Consider the following 13812-nt stretch of genomic DNA (forward strand, 5'->3'; position numbering starts at 1 on the left):
CAACGTTCTTCTCCCCATCTACTAGGTGACTGAAGAACAGATCACAAAGTTAACCATGAATAAAGAACTTGCTGAGAGGGACTATGAGAGAGCAATAAAGCCAGGTCAGGCAGAGAAACATGAATGGGAGACGCCATGAAGAAGTCATACCCTTGGCTCTCTTCAACCAACAGGGCGCATGCCCAATACATAATTTTGTCTTTTGCATCTCAGAATCAAGAACCTCAAATCAGCACACAGCCCCTGTTCCTGCCCTGGGATTGTCAAGCTGACTGACACCGAGCTTCGTCTTTTTGGGTCAGAAATTCTTTACATGTAAAAGGAAGAATTTGGCCTAGATGGCATCTAAGATCTTTGGCTCGAACATTCCATACTCCCAACATCATAAATGACATCCATAATAAATATCACAAGAACACACAGAGCTTATGATCACATAAGGCGCAAAAGCAGCAACCCACCGCAGCATTTCACAAAGAGCTTTGTCGGGACCATTTTACTTAATTCTGACTTAAATAGTTTGTACATTTATGGGATATGGTGGCCACATAAACAACTAAGCAGGAAGACAAGCAGAGCTACAAATCACAAAGCAGCGCTTGGCACAAAAGAGGCACTTAACAAACACGCTGGGTACAAAACTATTCATTGAATGAATAAATGGTAGCACGTACCAGTGAGAGGAGCAGACCAGCCCCCTACCACCACATGTCCCAGAATGGTCTTTCTAAAACGCATACCATTGGCTTAAAAGCATTCTAAGATCACCTGCTGCCTGCCCACGGGGAGTCAGGTCCTAAAAGCTGAGTGTGCACAGAAGGTTCTTCCCAAACTGATGCCAATCTCCCTTTCTGGCCCTTGTTCTTCCCCAACCCAGGCCCCGTGCACACCACCTTTCTCCCAGTGTTTCGACAGGCGTGGTTTGTTACGCCTTGGTACAGTTGGCACATTATTCCTTCCCGTCCGGAATGCCCTTCCCTCCCTCTCATCCTCAACTCCCCATCTTTCTAGAGCTACAATAGCTGTCACCTGCCCTACAGGTACCTCCCAGATCCCAGAAGGGTGAGGCTACCACTAGCACTGCCGTAGAACCATCAGTAGCTGCACACCCTGGTACCTCGGACTCTGTGACACAATTGTGCATGGATGCTCCCCACGAGTCTGGAAGCTCTTCGGGGTGGAGAGTGTGCCTTCACTGCGTGGTGTAGCTCCTGGCATTCAGTAGGCAATCAATACGTACTTGCAGAACAAAGGTTTTTAAACAATCACCACACACACACACACACACACACTGCTAATATTCTAACTTAAACTGAATAATTAACCTTCAATGGTTATTGACATAATCTATAAAAGAAAAAGGTCTTAAAAGTGCTAAATATTAACAAAACTAAATAATGTTAAAAATAGCATTCTATTGACTTCTCCCAGTGATTTATTTTCCTGCTCTGTTGAGACTGAAAGGCTAAAGTACTGGCAATCTGTTTGCTCACCTGTAAAATCTTTAGAATAAGCATGGCATTTTATATTTTTTTTTAAAAAAGAGAGATAGAAAGGAAACAGGAACAAAGAATGAGGTAAATCATGGGTCAAATTCCAAAAAAAAAAAAAAAAAAAAAATATATATATATATATATATATATATATATGGTAATATATACATAAGCTAAAGCTTAACATTTATATGCATACATGTGTTTAAAAATTAACTTTCACCTAACAATCAGTTATGATAAGAAAAACAAAACAAAGCAAATTCTCATCTCAGAAAATTGTGTTGGTACTGATTGGATTCAACCTGCTCATAATTCAAATTTGTTTTTGGTTTCAGTCATGGCCTAAATTATTCCAAATAAGTCAGTCTTCCCCAGAACAAATTAAATATTAAGGCAATACAGCCAAGGACTCATAGTTAGTGTGACTGCTGCCCAGAAGTGCATGAGCACCTACGAGCAGGAAGAGAGGCTTTTTACATCAGCCATGCTGATGTGAGGGGTCCTCCTCAGTCTGCATTTGGCTTCCAGCTGATTTCATAATTGCACCTGCCTTGTCTTTGGCATAGGTTTTATGCCAGTTTTCTGCAATCCTCATCCCTCAGTGGCCCAGACACAGGCTGTAAAGTTCATAGAAAGGGTGTCTTCCTGCCCTTCACCCATGTCTTCTGGCTTTGCTTCTTCCTCTCTTCTTTTCATGGTCTCTTGACTGCCAAGGCTGCATCCCCTACACCATTACTGCAACCCCCGCTTCTTGACCTTCTTTCCTAGTCCCTCCTCCTTCACAAAGTTCTCCCTAATCTTCTTCTAAATGTGCTCTTCGAGCTCTGGCTTCTCCTTTGGCTCTCAGATCCACAGCCCCTTCCAAAGCCTCCCTCAACCTTCTCCACCCAGTTGTCCCACCAGGCCTTAAAACCATGTGCTTAACACTAGAATCATTATTATTCCCACAAAATCAAGTCTTCCTTGAGATTTCTGGTTTCTGTTCATAGTTACTCAAGCTCAAACCTCAGGATCAACTTTGGCTCCTTTCTTTTCCTTGCTCTCTTCTCCACCTACCTCCCAGTCACCACTTCCCAAATCCTATTGAAATTCTGCAGATTTTTCCTTTGGAAAAAGTTTCTCCCATTCACTTCATTCCTGGGACAAGCTAGTCAGACTCTCTGTGTCTGTAGTGTAACTTAGTAAAACACCACCCTTAACTCTCCACCCACTCCCCACCACCTGTCTTCTCCAAATCCCACCTCCATTCCTCACCCACCAGGGATTCTCCAACATTTGATAGATGAAGTTCAAGGTCACAGCCTGACCTTCAAAACCTTCCATTACAGGTACAGATCTATCCCACCAATTCAATCTATACACAAAATTTACTAACTCTTATCCATAATTCCAAAACCCAAAAGCTCTGAAAATTCAAATGTTTTCTCATAGCTCATTTGCTAGCAAAATCTGACCTGAACTGACAAGAAGTTATAATCTTTATTTAACCCACCTGGTGTTGCACAAATATAAATGATCTGTTTAGGTGTTTCCCAGACCCTGCAAGCAGTATAACATAATATAGAGTATAGGTATTGCATTACCTTTCTAAAATCTGCAATCTTCTAATTTCTGAAGCACATCTGACCCCTAGAATTTTGAATAAGAAATTATAGACCTCTATGCATCTACCTCATTCCACACCTACATCTGACATGATGAAATAAACACTTTTGGCACTTCCCACATGTGTCCTAAGATATAACAGCTACCAGGGCACCTGGGTGACTCAATCAGTTAAGCTTCTGACCTCAGCTCAAGTCACAATCTCAAGATTCTTGAGATGGAGCCCCACACGGAGCTCTTTGTTCTCAGCACAGAGCCCTCTTTGGATCCTCCTGTTAGTGCATTATCTAATTAACCCATAGTGATCTTGCACATGGCTCCACGCTAATTTCTGTCCACAGCCAGTAAGGTTCACTAGGAGCCCAGGTCATCGTGGTCTTTTGAGTTCAAGTAAAACTGATTTGAACTAAGAAGCTAACCCAGTTTGTAGCCTCAGGAAAGGAAGTTATTAACTCAAGCAAATATTCAGTTTCAGATTTCTTATGAAGAGTTACTCTGTGCTTAAATCAGGTTTCAAGTCCTATGAGACACTATGTTTAAATCATTACATAATTTAAATGTAGAGCTGTGCTCTTTAAACTCCTTTCATTAATAGCAGAACCTTGCTTTTTTTTTTTCCAACACAAATTCACATGGAGCTTTTATATATATATATATATATATATATATATATATATATATATATATATATACACACACACATATATACATATATATGTATGTGTATGTGTATATATATGTATATATGTGTATATGTGTATATATGTGTGTGTATATGTGTGTATATGTGTATGTGTGTGTGTGTATATGTTTCTGTGTGTATATATATATGTATATATGTGTATATGTGTATATATGTGTATATGTGTATATGTGTGTGTATGTGTATATATGTGTGTGTATGTGTGTATATGTGTATATATGTGTGTGTATGTGTGTATATGTGTGTATATGTGTGTATATGTGTGTATATGTGTGTGTGTGTATATATATATTTCTGAAACATATATACACACAGAAACATATATACACACACTCACAGAATTTTTCTGGTTGAAGCAAGTACCAATAGAGACAGGAGTATCCAGGGCCCACCTGCTTGGCATACCTCCTCAGAGCCCCTGAGAAACACCAGGGTCCACAAGTGAGTGACTCATATCCAGCCACGGTAGCTGGGCTCTAGCTAAGTCTTCTAAGTAGTGCCCTAGAATCGTGGCCTCGGAATCCAGCCAAAACCTCATGATGTAGTAATCTGCATTTTTGCTAAATCACAAATCTGAATTATGAGCTCTGGAAGGCTGATAAACTGGAACAGCACTGTGCAGGTTACTTTTGATCTCTAACCCTGAGTTTCCTCATCTGTAAAAGGGAGTCAATCTGTAACACTATTACGGCCGAGCACCACCAGTGCTTAGGGTAGTAACAGGAAGTCTGCACACAATAAGCTCTAGCTTATGATTTTACTATGGTTGCCATTCATTACGAACATTACTTGTCCCTTTACTTGTCCCCTGATCCGTTGCCAAATTCCTCTTCATCCCCACCACCACATTTTAGGCCCTATTTATTCAAATACCTAGTTCTTACAAAAGCTCCTCAGGTAACAATTTCAAATAATACATGTGGCGTAAAAACTGTGCAAACAGAAAGCCAATCCAGAAACACACTCACTCTGCTCATGCAGCAAAAGCTGAAGCCTAAGGACATTCTGCGGCTTCACACATCACTTACCAACATTAGGTCTAGTGAGTCCCTGCTCAGACTTACTGGAAGAGTGAAAGAGTTTCAGGTGGGGTTTTAAACCATGGATTAAATTCTGACGACTTCTACAGTGATTACAATAACCTGGAGAAAGTTGAGAGTTCTTTTTTTTTTTTAAACAAAGAAATAGATATATATCAAATTTGCTACCCTGAAAAGCAGGCTCGATCATTTTTAAAACTAGGCAAGGCTATAAAACCAGTCACAAATTCTGTGCTACAGAAAACTGTAGAGCTTTAAGACAAATTTGAAAAGAACAGTAAATTTACAAGATGTAGAAAATCTAATGTTTGAAGATAAAACTTCATATATTTCTGGCTAGGAAGAGACAGGAAATCTCTTCTATGAGAAGTTAAGGATGCTTAATACTTTTCTTTTTTTCTTTATAACTTGGCATTATTTTAGAAATGCTTAGACATCCTGCTACCATCAGAAGTATGAATTGTGGTTGTCACAACTACTTGTGCAACTACAACAATAACTCTGTTCTAAAATGAGGCAAACAAAGCCACGAAATGGCATGATATTGAATAGGTGATAGCCACCTTTCAGCATTACTCATACTACTCCATTACAGAAAGACAGGTTTAAAACCTGGTCCACAGTGTCCGGCTGTGAAAGAACAGAACATCATCAAGATAAATTCTAGCAAAGACGAAGACTTACTGGAGGCACTGTCAATGCTGCTGATGCTGTCTGCATCGTGCAGGTGGTGCCTGTGGAGATGTCTGTAGAGGCTAAATTTCGAGAACTTTCTGGATTTTCCTACTCCTTTCAGTTTTGAATCCATATCATCAACGCTCCTCAGGGTGGGCGGATTGTTACTAGCTTTGTTTTTATCTTGAAGGCTTAAGGATTCCATGGACTCTGTTGTTTCAGCCTGAGAGAGTTATTAAAAAAAAAAAGAAAGAAAGAAAGAAAAAAGATACCTCATAGGATATGCTGCAATGTGACCCTTTAATTCTAGTTGAGCTGACGTGTAAAGTTCACACATGATGGTCTAATAGACACACAATAATGTGTGAGGTCAGCCACAGGGCAGTGGAGGATTCTTGTGAGCTGCTTAAATACTGGCAAAGGAATACCAGGCGTTCCATTGTACATCCCCCTGCAGTAGATTAAATTCTTGAAATTTCATACCAGTTAACCTTTTTATGTCAAATACAATTACATGAGCTATATTCACCATTGAGCTACTGAATTGCTTCCTCCGATAAACGTGAATAGTGCTTTTTCTGTCAACCGTTTTTTTTTTTGCTACTTATTCACTAAATCTCTACTTTTTCCAGAAAAGTCACCAGCATATACAGCAGCAAGATAAAATGGAGACCATCAAAATTTTTAATGAGTGTATTGATATTTTGGCAACCATTAGAGTTAAACCACTAAGCACTGTTTATGGATATGGCCATATGGGTATTTTGGCAGCGCTTGATTTAAAAGGTACTTTGAGAAGTTATTAAACTCCTGCTTTCAAAAAGAAGTCCCTCCATGACTCCAGACTGATGTATCCTATTTTTGCATGTTTTTAAGTAGGAAGATTTCAAAAACCTTTGCAGGTACTTGTAGTAAGGCTGCTTATTTAACTTAAAGCTCAACTGATGCACATTTTTGTTTATGAACATTTTTTTTTTCCAAATAGGAAATGAATCTTTCATTCAAATGGAAAACAGGAGTTAATTATGAGCTGGCAAATGCTCTGTTGGATCTGTTTTCTCTTACAAGAGAAGAAAGAGATTAAGAGATGCAAAGTTACAGACTTGCTAGGTGGTCTTTGAAACCAGGTCTGTCCATCCAGGAATAGGCTGCCCCCCAGTGAACCAATCAATCAGTCATGCTATTAACACATACTTATACAAATCATGTCCCTTCTATGCAGTTCCATAAAGGTGAGATTTACTTACTGTGAAGGAACTCAGAGATGGTCCTACAGTGACACGCTTCACGCTGCCCACGTCTGTGAGTCTGTGTTCGTTGTCATCCCACCTTCCATAGGCCAGGTCGATCCCACCCACAAAAGCCACTGACTGGTCGATGACAACAATTTTCTCATGATGAGCCCACAGATACACGCTGGATGATACATGATCTGGGTGCCTCATCACCTTGGGAGGGAAAAGAAAAAACCCACGAGTAATGCACTTTTTAAAAAGTTCTTCATGTTATAATAAAATATATGTTTCATCCCCTGAATAGCATTTTCTATAATTCAAATACCAGAATATGCTCTGTATACACCAAACTTCTAATTTCATTCTCAGTGCTTACAAGAGGAAGATTCCTGGTTACTTTTTTAAGCCTCCCCACCAGCCCTGCCCCATACCACATTTGGAGGAAGCTGCCATTTAACTAGAAATGTGGTCACATATTTCAGTAAAAGCTGTAATACCTTTTGTAATGTAAGAGCTGATTCCTTTTTTCCACCTAAAAGGCTTATGCTATACCTGATCTTATTTTAAAAACAACAAAAAACTCTGAAAATGTTTAACCAACATCTACCTCTGAGAAAATTTTTAATAGGTATATTGATATTTTGGCAGCCACTGAGTTGAAATTGCAAGCATACGGATATAGGGATATACATACTTTGGCAGCTCTTGATTTGAAAGATATTTTGAGGAGTTATTATTCTTCTGCTTTCAAAGAGAATTCCCCTTTTTTTTTTTTAATTTAATGCTCATTTATTTTTTGAGAGACACAGAGAGACAGAATGCAAGTGGGAGAGGGGCAGAGAGTGAGGGAGACAGAGAATCCAAAGCAGGCTCCAGGCTCTGAGCTGTCAGCACAGCGCCTGACACAGAGCTCGAGCTCACGAACTGTTCTGAGCTGAAGTTGGAGGCTTAACTGACTGAGCCACCCAGGCACCCCTAAAGAGAAATCTCTTTAGATGATCCCAGACTGACCTATCCTATTTTTGTATATCTTTAAGTAAAGCATTCCAAAAACTTTGGAGACTACTAAAGTTCTTAGTAACCTACATTTGTTGTGTGTAGTAAAATACACGTAACACAAAATTTACCATTTTGACCATTTTTAAATGGACAGTTCAGTGGCATTACATACATTCATATTGTTCAATCATCACCATTATGTATCTCCAGAACGCTTCATTTTGCAAAACTGGAACGCTGTATCCAATGAACAATAACTTCCCATTCCCTCCTCCCTGAAACCACTGGCAAACACCATTCTATGTCTCTATGAATTTGACTAAGTATCTTACTATTTGCCTTTTTGTGATTGGCTTATTTCATCTAGAATAAGGTGTTCAAGGTTCACCTATGTTTTAGCATATATCAGAATTTCATCTCTTTTTAAGACTTAAATATACTCCACTGTATGTATATACAAATCATTATTGAGATTGGGATATTAAAGTGTCCAACTATTATACAATTGATTGTACAATTGTCCATTTGGTCCTTCAATTCTGTCGGTGTTTGCTTTATATATTTTGATAGTCATTATCAGGTATGTACATGTTTACAATTGCTGTATTTTTTTGCTACATTAAAACTTTTAATAATATATAATGTCCTTCCTTATATATTATAAACTTTTTCTATTATAATATCATCTGATACCAGTATAGCCACTGCTGCTCTCTTTTGATTAGTATTTACATGGAACATCTTCTTTTAGCCAAATAAAAACACATAATTGTTATATACTGTAAGCCTGTTGGAGATTTATTAATTCATATGTCTTGGTGTATCTCAATGACTTGGCAATAATTATTGATAGCTTTTTCAGTCTTTAGTAAATATCAAATTGCTCTTTTTTATTGCTTATTGTATTTATTTATTTTAATTAGTTTTGTATATAACACACTATTAAGAAAAAGCTTTTTAAATCCTAGATGAGCTCTCTGTTGCTATGAACATTCAAGGGACATCACAGGGAGACCACATCTAAGACATTCCAGGATAATCTCAACGAGGAGCAAGGGAACTTGACGAAGCTCCTGAGTATTGAAACAATTGTAGAAGGTGTGTTCTTGGCTAAATTATCAGGTTAGGAGAAACAGAAATGTGAACTCTGCTGACCCCATCGATACCAGAAGTATAAGAAAGTATTTTTGTTTTATTTCTGAGAAGGATCCAATGCTATTCACTCAAAATTGTACATTAGGGAATTCTACAAATTACCACTGCGCAAAGCAAAGCACACCTGAAAGACTACAGAATAATACAGAAGAAAGGTTGTTCAGAAGGATGAACCTATTACCTTTATGTTGGGGTGTAGACGCATTAAAGTCCTCTTGCTGTATTCACTGTTGATTCCAAGAGCGAGTTCCACCTCTTTGTAGAGCATTATGAAGATTCTCACCCCCTCTTGCTGTCACAAGAGAGAACACAAGGAGGAATGAGAATTTCTGAAAGTAGGTTATGCTTTTTCTTGTCTTTTTCTTGCCTGTGTATTATAAAGTTTCTTCTATAAACAAGTATAATAAGATATTTAATGAAAAATGCAATACGAGAAGGTGAAACATAAGTATATATTAAGATACAAATATAACAAAAATGTATCTCCCTTCCATTCTTAGGACTTGTCATACCAAGACAGAGTGTCAATATTTGAAAAGGCTGAAATGGTAAACTTACCAGCGAAAAGTGATGGTCTTATACCTGTGAACATTTTCAAACACTTACACAACATTAAGGAAAGTGTTGGCCTGATTCAGGTTGCAGGATTAGGGTTTTTGGTTTGTTTTTATTACACTTCCATTAGTTAAAATAGCAGTGACAAAAAACTCTGATGGCAATAAATCACACTAAATATCCCTTAAATGTTTCTGGAGTATTTTAATAGAATTTTTCTTTATTAAAAATTACTTAAGTAAAAAAAAAAAAAAACCATTTATCTTCAGAGATGAATATAGTGATTCACATTTGGAACTCATAGTTACATCATTAATGTCTATTTGTGACATGACTTCTTTGGAAGTTTCTCTAATGTTCAAAAATCCCTGAGATTTAGCAGCAGCACAAAATTAACATTGATTCAACCTTAGACCTTGGACTTAAAAGAAGACAAATAAGGCCATTGTGAAGGTCAAATTAAATCAAAAGTACCTGATAAACTTGAACATGCTATGTTAACAATATTTTTATTAGTATTAACTATCAAAAAGACAATGTCGGGGTGCCTGGGTGGTTCAGTTGGTTAAGTGCCCAACTTCTGCTCAGGTCATGATCTTGCAGTTCGCAGGTTTGAGCCCTGCATTGGGCTCTGTGCTGACAGCTCAGAGCCTGGAGCCTACTTTGAATTCTGTGTCTCCCTCTCTCTCTGTCCCTCCCTCACTCATGTTCTGTCTCTCTCTCTCAAAAATAAATAAATCAACTTTATAATAAACAAATAAATGCAATATTCTAAAAAAAAAAAAGACAATGTCTAATAGCTGGTAGTATAAAAAAAATAGTATTTTCTCCTCTAGTTTGGATAGTGATAAGGTTTTAGCTAAATTGGCCCACACCTGAATGTCCTTCCTCTTCTCCCTGTCTAGTCACACAGTCCCCTCACCAACATACAGTTAAGAATGTATTCCTCCAGGAAACTCTTATCTTATTTACCCCCACTTCTTATATGACCTTTTTACTTTTTAGATTTGTATCCTCACTACTGCTGTGCAGTTTGCAACATTTGAATTTGCATTCTCTATATCCAGCAGCTCTGAAGCCATTTTGAAGCATACTGCATACATACTGGATAATGTATCTACACCTAGGCATTTAAAATCCTAGAGATAAAAGGCAAGAACTTGTACACAGTACAGTACTTTATAAAGCATTAGAGATACTGGCATATGAAATAAACTATAGTGACAAAGAGTAATTTAATTACAATTTAAATTATCAATCCATGGTAATTAGATATACTTCATAATGGAAATTTGAGTCATTAATTTAAGAAGCCAACTGGGTCGAACGCAACTAATTTATAAGAATTGGTTATTTTTGCAACACTATAAAAATATGAAATATCATAGGAGTTAATATTTTTAAGTTGCAGGGTACAAAATCTTGGAGTACACCAGATTTTATATATATATATATATATATATATATATATATATATATATATATACACACACACATATACATATATATATATATATATATACATATATATATATATATACATATATACATATATATATATATATATATATATATATATATATATATAGTTCCCCAATATTGGTCTGCCAATATTAAGAAGCATGTTTTGGCCATTAAATCCTTATAAGAACACATCCCTTCAAAATACTAACACTCTAGGTGTGCCTGAGTAACTCAGTAGGAGAAGCATCTGACTTTGGCTCAGGTCATGGTCTCATGGCTTGTGAGTTTGAGCCCGACATCAGGCTCTGCTGACAGCTCAGAGCCTGGAGCCTGTTTTGGAATCTGGGTCTCTGTCTCTCTCTTTGCCCCTCCCCTGCTTGTACTCTGTCTCTCTCTCTCTCTCTCTCTCTCTCTCTCTCTCTCTCAAATAAATAAGCATTCAAAAAAATTTCAAAATACTTACACTCTATATTTCTTGGTGTAACATCTGAAAAGTGCATACATTTTTGGAGGAATATACTTAAATATATGTTCTGAGCTGCATTAAGGAAAGTCAAATGGGCGATGGATATTAAGGAAGGCACCTGTAGTAATGAGACTGGGTATTGTATGTAAGTGAAGAATCACTAAATTCTACTCCTGAAACCAATATTGCAGAGTATGTTAACTAAAATTTAAATTTGAATGTGAAAAGTAAAATGCATTCTGACCCTGAAAAAAAAATAGGATAAAAAAAAAATATATGTCATCCTATTTCTCTGGTTAATAGCTGACTTTTGGAATTTTCTTATTAGTAATTAAAATTATGCAACTATTACTGCAACCAAGTGCATAAGGACAGACCAGCTAAAGAAATAAGGAAGTGAAAGTGTAGGCAAGACATGAACAGATTAGCTTCTAATAGTTCAGTCACTTAGTGCTCTGCAATGAACCACTGGTGGAGAGCTCTAAATGCAAACTAGAACATTATTTTTTCCCTCTAGTGTTCATATACACTCTGCTATTTGGGTATTTTAGGATTCGGTACTGAATAACAGTAACACAAAATAGCCTCCCATTTAAAGATATAGTATAAAGTCTAAAACCCAAAATTGCAACCCAAATTATAAAACATTATACCTGACATCTTTCGTCACGTTTATTTTAAATGAATGAAATTGTGCTTCTTCAGCTTATGAAATTACCATTCTTGAAGGATAGTAGTTGCAATTTAGACCCTGGCCTGATTCTTTTTTTTTTTCTTATTTATTTATTTATTTATTTTTTAATTAATTTATTTTTTAATTTACATCCAAGTTAGTATATAGTGCAACAATGATTTTACGAGTAGATTCTTTTATGCCCCTTACCCATTTAGCCCATCCCCCCTCCCACAACCCCTCCAGTAACCCTCTGTTTGTTCTCCATACTTAAGAGTCTCTTATGTTTTGTCTCCCTCCCTGTTTTTATATTATTTTTGCTTCCCTTCCCCTATGTTCATCTGTTTTGTCTCTTAAAGTCATCATATGAGTGAAGTCATATGATATTTGTCTTTCTCTAATTTTGCTTAGCATACTACCTTCTAGTTCCAGACCCTGGCCTGATTCTTACAGTTTTCTACTGACCTGCATAACTAATGGCTTTTTGAAATAATAGAGATGTTAACACTAATGGATTACATTATTACCCTCCATTTATTAATACCTTACATTTTCTTCTATATTTTGTCTTTTCTCATTGAAATAAATTAACTCCAAAGGAAATAGGGTAGAGACTTTTAAGTCTTTTTAGCTTATATACAAAAGACTAATAAGGAAGTAAGAAAACAGTTCATTTTAGGTAATCTGGTTTACAATTATTTACTTATATCTGTATCAGAATGAACAGTTAATTAGTGACAAGATTTCTGTGATCATAAAGCAATAAATTCCTCTTCTTTTGGTCAAAGTATTACAACACTATCATAAACCCTAAACTACAAAGGGCAAAGGAAAAATGTTTCCTGACAGTGAAGGCATTTTCCCGGTCATAATAGTGCAGCCTTACACAAAATGTGAGAAATAACTGTGCAAAATGAAAGCCAAATTAGAAAAGAAAAAAGGACTGATGTGAACTCTGTAATTTAAGAAATACACATCTGAAGCATCCAATGTTTTACCAATACCTTTTCATGACCCTAGGGGAAATTACTTTTTATTACAGAGGAGGAAGTAAAGTATTAATAGGCCAAGTAGAAAAATGAATGGCCTGGAGGGGATTACACAATGTCATCTTTCTCATCTCTGCTGAAGTCACGTAAACCAAAGGTTAATGGAACACATGTCACACTATAAACACAGAATAAACTTCGTAAAACCGGAGTTTCAAAAGTTGAAAGTTCTGACCTCTTTTCTAATTAGTTTTGAATCAAGTAGAGCAGACATAAGAGTATACATAGTAGGACTTTTTAGGAACTTCACATATACAAAATACATGTGAAGACAACAAAAAGTAAAAAAATGTTATAGTTGACATCAAAGAGACTTTTTTGAGTCCATTGTTTTCTCTCTGATTACTCAAAATACTGTGGTCAAAATATTTTCTAAATGCAGCCAGGTTTGTCTCCTGCCTCGAGACAGCTTAACTTATGCATCCCCAGGATAGTCACCAACTTTATCATTTGTCAAGGACTTCTGCAGAGTGTGCAATATTTGGGGAAAATGAAAAATAAAGGACAGGAGATCACATCCTCACCATTCAATGTAAGCAATGTGAAAAAGCACAAATGCTCCTGTCTTTTTTTTTTTTTTTTTTTGAACCAGTTCTATTTGAAGCATAGTCTTCAAGGTTGAAGATCTATTTTTCCTTTCCCACACATGCCCTTCTAGCCCACCACTTTGATAAGATCCCGTTTGGTTTTCCTGTGT

At 36.8% G+C, this 13812-nt stretch overlaps 1 protein-coding gene across 7 annotated transcripts in view; it reads right to left on the bottom strand.

Annotated features, from left to right (window-relative positions):
* PLD1 (phospholipase D1) overlaps positions 1 to 13812 on the bottom strand; it is a 208849-nt gene that overhangs the window by 71081 nt on the left and 123956 nt on the right. For 6 of the 7 annotated variants that reach the window (XM_025914090.2, XM_086674719.1, XM_086674720.1 and 3 more), the window contains 4 exons: positions 9090 to 9200; positions 6767 to 6967; positions 5529 to 5742; positions 4833 to 4946 (listed from right to left, as the gene is read on the bottom strand). In XM_025914090.2, the coding sequence (XP_025769875.1) occupies positions 4833 to 4946; positions 5529 to 5742; positions 6767 to 6967; positions 9090 to 9200 (640 nt within the window). The remainder of the gene's footprint in view (positions 1 to 4832; positions 4947 to 5528; positions 5743 to 6766; positions 6968 to 9089; positions 9201 to 13812) is intronic. The other variant, XM_086674721.1, reaches the window with a different exon arrangement.

The sequence above is a fragment of the Puma concolor genome, chromosome C2 (assembly GCF_028749965.1).
Source record: "Puma concolor isolate L17-30 chromosome C2, mPumCon1.1.hap2, whole genome shotgun sequence".
Taxonomy (NCBI): domain Eukaryota; kingdom Metazoa; phylum Chordata; class Mammalia; order Carnivora; family Felidae; genus Puma; species Puma concolor.